Source organism: Corticium candelabrum, chromosome 5, assembly GCF_963422355.1.
Source record: "Corticium candelabrum chromosome 5, ooCorCand1.1, whole genome shotgun sequence".
Taxonomy (NCBI): Eukaryota; Metazoa; Porifera; class Homoscleromorpha; order Homosclerophorida; family Plakinidae; genus Corticium; species Corticium candelabrum.
In genome coordinates this window covers 1,060,174-1,067,907 of record NC_085089.1, presented here as the reverse complement: position 1 = coordinate 1,067,907, position 7,734 = coordinate 1,060,174, and the positions used below count along the sequence as shown (strand labels likewise).

General features: G+C 37.7%; 1 protein-coding gene across 1 annotated transcript; it reads left to right on the top strand.

Annotated features, from left to right (window-relative positions):
* Positions 1-5,096: 5,096 nt before the first annotated feature.
* Positions 5,097-7,495, top strand: LOC134180261 (uncharacterized). The gene is made up of 6 exons (XM_062647368.1): positions 5,097-5,212; positions 5,322-5,387; positions 5,460-5,525; positions 5,645-6,507; positions 6,570-6,722; positions 6,798-7,495. Exons 4-6 carry the CDS (start codon positions 6,448-6,450, stop codon positions 7,320-7,322), a joined length of 738 nt encoding a protein of 245 aa, XP_062503352.1. The 5' UTR covers positions 5,097-5,212; positions 5,322-5,387; positions 5,460-5,525; positions 5,645-6,447; the 3' UTR covers positions 7,323-7,495.
* The last annotated feature ends 239 nt before the right edge of the window (positions 7,496-7,734 follow it).

The window sequence follows — 7,734 nt, the reverse complement described above, 5'->3', positions numbered from 1 at the left end:
TATGCAGATGCAGAACCACTATGCAGAAACACTGTGGAGCAAGCAAAATGTTACATGTCAGGTGCAGATATACCTTCGCTTCCTAGAGGCCTGGGTGGTGGGAAAACATACATGTGCAAATGTAGACTGTAGGCGTTGCTAATAAACACCATGTACGGGACGAACACCCGATGGCCGAACGACGTCTGTAACTTTAATAAAGTAGAAGCTAAAATACTGATCATATTTTTATGTGCATGCAAGCTACACATATCTTTATGATTACAGATTGGTTGATAATAAAATAACTGAAAAGCATTATTTTCGCATTTGCTGTGAAAGACCATTATAATCGCTGCACGTTCAGAAATATTTCAAAAGCGCAGATGTAACACTTTCTAATTAATCCTTAATTTTCACGCAATAATCGTTCTCAGAATCTGATGTAAACTTAATTTTTTAATACGATGTGTAGTAAAGTAGTAAGTGTTGCCATGCAACAGGTGATCTATTGGTATACCTTCAAATTGGATTATATTATTTATACTCTCTAAAGTTCTACGGTACTATTCCTAATTAGATACTTAATTTCAATAAATATACCGCAGTCACAACTTACATGCAGACTTTACCAATTACTTTGCACATAACTATAGATAATAACAATTTTGTCAATTTTCTAGTAAACTATATAGTTTGGTATGAATACATTTGCATGTTAGTATATCTATATTACTGCAACAGATTACAAATGCATGCATGACATTCTCGGCGTTATCTGGAACGCGCTACTCGTTTGTGATCATCAACGTGCACATATATGTTGACATCAGACTGTGCACACAACGCAATCTTTATATATGTAACTGTATCTAGTGGTAAATGTTTGAAATTGCGCTGTAGCAACGTGACCTAGCTAATATTGTCGTCGAAATAAAACGACTAAACGAAAAGAGTTGTATCTGTCCATTGTACGTACACGTGCATGCACGTCCATGCGCGCGCGGGTGTGTGTGTGTGTGTGTGTGTGTGTGTGTGTGTGTGTGTGTGTGTGTGTGTGTGTGTGTGTGTGTGTGTGTGTGTGTGTGTGTGTGTGTGTGTGTGTGTGTGTGTGTGTGTCTATTTCAGATTATGAACCAGCAACCATTAATTAATTAATGTAAAATGTTGATCATAATCTCAAACAGAATCTTCTACTTTGCCGATAAATGCGTTTTCTGTTTTAATGTCATCATCGGTATAGATGGGCTGTTGAAGCTTGAAGATTAAAGATGTGTGTTACTTGCATGTAGATTGTACCTCTTAGATACTACACGCTCATTCGCCGCGTAAGAACGAACTGAAATGCTAAATCATTTAATAAATACGCGTATGCATGTAGTCATTTAATTATCAACCAATTTGTAATCATAGATTACTCAGACATATTTGTAGACTGAATGCACATAAAATATCCTCGTGCAATATTCGTATTCTACTGCTACTTTATCATAGACGTGCCCGCAGTTAACTGTCATCGACTTTACGTTGTCTTAGCCTGCATGCATGAGTCACTTTCTTGTAGTATGACAATAACAGGCATAAGAGATCTTTTGAGTCATGAGTTGATAAGTCTTACTAGTCGACGTTTTGAATGGTAGAGATATATTCATCGCCATTGGCTGCCAATGTCCGCGCACTGCCTTTCCGTTGATGTACTTAATACATCTCGCTAGTCTACGACTTCGATTGTCGTTTGATCCACATTTTCCGCAGTCCTTCATCTGTATTTTGGATGGAATTCGGTTGGGATTGTAATCGCACATGCTCGGATATATTCCTTCGTAACAATCATTGACGCGAACAAGACCACTACTTCTAGTGCCGTCGATGTGTCGACTCTCTCCACAGTACTGAGAGTAAAACATTGATCCTGATTTGGCCGGACTGACAAGACGAGAGACGAGACGCGTTCTCAACAGTACAGTATCTTCTTGTCGATCGACAGAATGAATACAAGAATTTGAAGAAGACGTGACTGGTATGACAAGTATACATAGATGTAGAGTAGACAACACAATTGTAATGGCTTGCATTTTCTTTGCCTAGAAATGAAAATCACAATTAGTTAAATTAAACGATGATGAAGTATACACCGTTGCGACTCTGATCACCTTGACTGATGTAGAGTATTGTTGCTTCAAATTCACAAACAACGAAGTTGCAATTGACGCTTGCCGTTCTGACACACTAACATCACGTCGACTGTATCTTATATATTGTTTAGTGGGATTGTGTGGGAATTCTTGAACTTCTACTAATTGATTAATTAATGGATCACGTGTAGCTAGCATTCTCTTGTTTGTCGGCAATCGTGCTTTACACATCATGTGACCTCATTTCTCAATTACTTGTCTAGAGTTAGAATCTTTCTCTTTCGTGTTCTCTACAATAATAATAAACCATGACGAGATGCACACGACAAATCGATTGATATGCTTTTGCCCGCAGGTCTTTGTAGAACGTCAATGAAACTTATCAAATTCGTGTGTATAGTCGCGCTATCATTAATGCCGATTATCATAATTGATTAGCGGTACTAATCCGTCAACAAACAACGATTAGCATTCTTAATTTAGCAGTTTACTAAAACAAACGGCACTAAATACGCGTCTACTAGTCAAACAAATTCTATCTCTAGTGGTCTGAACATGCACTCTCTAGTATTCATGAGCAAACGTTAAATTTTTGGATAAAAGTAAGAGAACAATGTACGTGATTTGCGCTCTTAGTCTAGTAATTCGTCAACTGTCAAACAAAACCTCGACATTTCTTCGATTCGTTGGTATTTCTCTCGCTTTACGTTTCTCTGCCATATCGGGAATGTTTCCCATCCCTCGTGAACCCGGAAAATTTAATTGTATGCAATGCCATCTAGAAACGGCATTTACACGTCATTAGTGTGCTTACACCGTGTTGCATGATGCAAACATTTATGTCGAATAACGAAGTCTCGATCTGCTGTGCATGCATGTGCATGGTGCAAAGATTAGGTGGAATTTAGTCACGCAGATGCATGAATTCGACTAGAACCTACAGCCTATCTTGTTGGCTTCATACGGTTGCAGGACAACAGATTCCGTTTCGTATGCTTTTCTACACTTTCTGCTTGACGATCGGAAGTGTGAAAGGCGGACTAGCTAAGACACGAATAAGAGATATGAATGTAGTGATGGATGGATGAAGACAGTCTTAAAACTTAAAAATTGAATTATTTGCAGCGATCTAGATCTGTCTACCCTACTTACCTGTAACTGTGCATGAGGATTTTGCACACAAACGAATGTAGAATCGCGACGTTCCATCTTCTCTTTAAGCACTTTACCAGATTTTGTTATATACCTCTGTCTTGAATACCGCTGCATTATTAGTCTGCATTGATAATCTACAACACAGCTAAGACGTTCAATATCTATAAATGCTTGCAACAGTGCTTGGAGCAAAGGTTGACGTACAACGAAACCGTTTGCGAGGCTTCTTTGTTATCAACCATACTGTTTTACATTTGACAACTAATAATTCTCATTTTATGTATATCATGCAAGATGTGATAATATAATGAAGGCGATCGTATATACATGTAAGAACGTAACGTAGCAGTCAATTATAGTATCAGCCAGTTCTAAAAGTATATACCTGGGGTAACCACATGTCTACATCTAATTATATTATTTCTTCATCATTCAAGTGAATATCGTTTGTGTTGAGTTGTATGCAGATGGTAAAGATTTGCGTCGTTTCTTGCCTAGGTCATATACCGATGGGTAATCAATTATCTTAGGCCAGGCCAAACAAGTTCCCACATAGTCTTCTTAATTACTGTAAAAAATAGCTCACTTACCTAATTAACACAATTTTTTGCAGTGTGTCGTTTGCATCTCTATAATCTATAGAAATGATATTCTCTTCCATTGAGAAAAACAAAAAATGGTTACACAATGTCTAAAAGAGATTGAACAATAGGTATAGACATGCAGATAAAATCTATTCCTGTCAGTCTAGAAGTTCGAGATTATACTTTATAATATTCTAGATGGTTGCCGGTGGAATTTGTCAAATGAGCGCACATGCAAGCGACAATTTGAGGCTACAACTACTGCTATCAATATTGCCATTTAGATAATTGCTAGTAAATACTGTAATCTTTAAATTTGCCAAATTGCAGAATACAAAATATCCAAATACAACTACTCTATTACAAACTAAATTATAAATGATCTCAAAAACCTGTTTCTTGTCTCTCATAAGCAATTGCCATAAGCATACATTAGCATTTTAGATCCAGACGATGTCTTGCTGTGTATTAGATTGAAACGACTCTCTGCTTTTACAAAGTGACAAATGTGGAGCAAGACGGCAAAGCAGCAGTGGTAAAAAGTTATCTTTACTGCATATTTAAATTTATTTTCAAGAGTGTGACAAAGTCTTCCACAGTGCTGATGGTACACTAAATCAAATGTTTCATTGAATATTAGTAGTTTTGTCAACTGTCTTAGCAACAACTTTTTGGCATTTAATTAACGTAATTAATAAAATTTGTGTTAAAATTTATCACAAGTTTTTCGTCAAATTCATTTGTAGGACAGTATTTGAGTACAAGAATGGTGTCAAACTGACAACCTAGTAAGTTAGATCATATTATAACAACAATTAGTGTGCTAACCATACACTTTGTTTTGGGCAGATGCGTCGCCAGCTTTCCATGGTTGGGGCCAGACTGCCACTTGACATCAAATTTAATTATTAGCCTGACCACGTAGAAATATTAATCATGATCAGTTGTAGATAGAGACCAGGTCACCTGGGAGCGATTGTCGCTGCTTGTCCATTGCAGGATGCCAGTGAAGTTTCAAAATTAAATTCTACTGTATTCTACTTATCAATGACAAAATAGAGCTTGTATTGTCCAAAAAATTACCAAGCCACAAAGATAATTAAATTTGAAGAGCTCCATGGCAACCTAGTGACGCCACTGTACCATCACCATGGAAACGGCAACCATCAGAGTCAAGCATATTGTACTGTCACGTGATACAACCGATCAGTGCGCATGATCGTTTTCTACAGTTGATATCAGCTTGACGGATCTACGCGTGTTACGTCTTCTAGGTACTTGTTCATATCACAATCGCAAGACTATCATTCACTGAATGAAAAACACATATTCTCTAGCAAGACTACACTAACTCTCCTGGTAAGGCCTCTTTTCGGGGTACACGATCCGTCCAATAGAATCACTTCCTTCCGATTGACGTCATTTCTAACGTTTGTGTGTCAACTGGAATTCACTGTTGTTCGTTTAGGCAACATGGCGGATGTCGACCCGGTCACTCTGCTCGAGTGGTTGCTGATGGACGAACAACATGAAGGTAAACCGTAATCACAATTGAATGTCTGCAAGTACGTATAGAATAGACGTTTTAATTAATTTGTGTCTGCAGTTGAAGATGAACGCGAGCATTCTTGAACAAGATCAAATACTCACAATGTAACAGTATGTTTCTGTAGTAAGTATATCTAATTATAGACAAGTGAGACACTATGCACAGACAACGTTCAATCGTACATAATACAAATAATCACATGATCGTCTATCGTTTGACTTTGTCGACTTCACTGTTGCTAGACTGTCAGCGAGAGATGCACGGGCTGTTGAAGAATGAGTGACTGTCTATATACGTTTACAAGAAACAGACACTGTGTGACTGCATCGTACAAGCTTCTGCTTTAGACATGCAGTACGCTTCATTTATTGTCAATTGGCAGTCAGAGAGTCTAGTAGAGAAACCCACAAACGTACGCGGAAGTCGTTCTCCTGCAACCGCATGAAGCCAGCGAATATACAGTTAAGGATTAGTTGTTACTGCTATAAACAGATACTACACATTATATGTCTGGTTGATATGGTCTTTTTATAGATTGTATGTTCAATTAAATGTTTGTTTTCTGGGTTGCACTTCAGTCTATTTTCCGGTCTAGTGATGAGTAAAGGTAAACCTCAACTTGAGACGTAAACAGCTAAAGTCAACAGTAAAAACAGGAAGCTTTTAAGTCAAAATGACAGTATATACACAAGGAAGCCTGGATTGGCAAGAAATACATAATACACATACTGTAGTGCTGTTTAAATTAAAGCAATGTTTTTTGCGCAATCGTGTCTTATATAAGTAACTAGACAAACCACGACTTTGTTGACTAACACCGAGATCTCAATATGTTCTAATTCATTAGTGATCTTTGTAACAGGATCGTAATAATTAATGGTATTGTCTGCAGTGTTGACGTTCCACGTACCTTAAATATTTTTATTAATTTTTCCTGTAAGAAATTTGTTGTTCCGTTTATTCATACATGCCATCGTGGCCTATTGTAAATTGTCCGAAGTTTCGAGTATGCGGACGGAGAAGATTTTCCTAAACAGGGACTTTTATGTGGTGCTATGTGACATCACACGCACGGTGTTCTAACATAACGAACAAGACACAAGAAGTAATTTACGTTAGAATTTCCTACAAGTCTACAATTTCCTACAAGTTTACAATTTCCTACAGGTTTATAGTTTCCTGCAGGTTTACAATTTCCAAAAGATTCCCTTCGTAGAGACAATCGCCTATAAATGCAGCATTCGTGTTGCTAGCGTGTCAGAACGACAAGAGTCAACTGAATTGTTCGTATACGTTAAAGATACAGAATTCTATCCAGAGGTACGTGAAGAAGTGCAGTCAATATGGTTTTAAAATTTAGTTAATTAACGAAACGTTTCTGTTGTCTTTTACTAGAAAATGCAAGCAACTGCAATTGTGCTGTCGATTCTATATCTGCTCGTCACACCAATCAAGTCTACTGCAAACTCTTGTATTACTTCTGACAATCAACACAATACCGTTCTATTAACGATATCTCCCATCTCTCGTCTTATTACTCCAGCTCAGCCAGGAAGCACATCTTACTCCAATTACTGTGGAGAGAGTCGCAGTCTTCGCAAGAGAAGTGACGAAGTTGGTGTCGTCCGAGTCAATGATTGCTATGAAGGAATATATCCGAGCATGTGCGATTACAATTCCAACAGAATTCCATCCGAAATCCTGATGGCCGACTGCGGAAAATGTGGATCAAACGACAATCGAAGTCGTAGACTAGCGAGATGTATTAAGTACATTAACGGAAAGGCAGTGCGCGGACATTGGCAGCCAATCGCGATGAAGATATCTCTACCATTCAAAACATCGATGACTAGTAGTAATGATTATCAATTCATGACTCAACAGATCTCTTATGCTTGTGATTGCAAGACCACAGAATAATCGAAACTGTGTAACTCATGTATTATAACTTGCTACTATATTATATATTGAGTCTGTATAGGCATGGATGCACACTGAACACATTGTTCAATAATTGCCATACCATACTATAGTATGGTATATGACGACAACATTAAATGTTTGTAAATGTTTTGTTTTATGAAGCTATAACATTGTGGCGTTTATATACATGTATACACATTAATTAATTAACTTACAAGAAAACATCATCAATTAATTAATGAACAGAGAAGCCCTGTAAAGTGCTAAACCCTCGGCTGGTGTACATGTGCACATCACATGGCGCTAAGACATGTGTACAGTGTAAGACAGCTGAGGCAAGAAGCACAAACGCTCATGCATTTGACACCATTGAAAATCCCGTCGCGTGGTGGGTAGTACGCCGACATAC

Excerpts from the sequence above, each read along its gene's own strand:
- LOC134180261 (XM_062647368.1), top strand. The coding sequence starts at position 6,448 with ATGTGGTGCTATGTGACATCACACGCACGGTGTTCTAACATAACGAAC. Across the intron at positions 6,508-6,569 it reads TAACGAACAAGACACAAGAA|GTTTATAGTTTCCTGCAGGT; the intron begins GTAATTTACGTT and ends AATTTCCTACAG. Across the intron at positions 6,723-6,797 it reads ATACAGAATTCTATCCAGAG|AAAATGCAAGCAACTGCAAT; the intron begins GTACGTGAAGAA and ends GTCTTTTACTAG.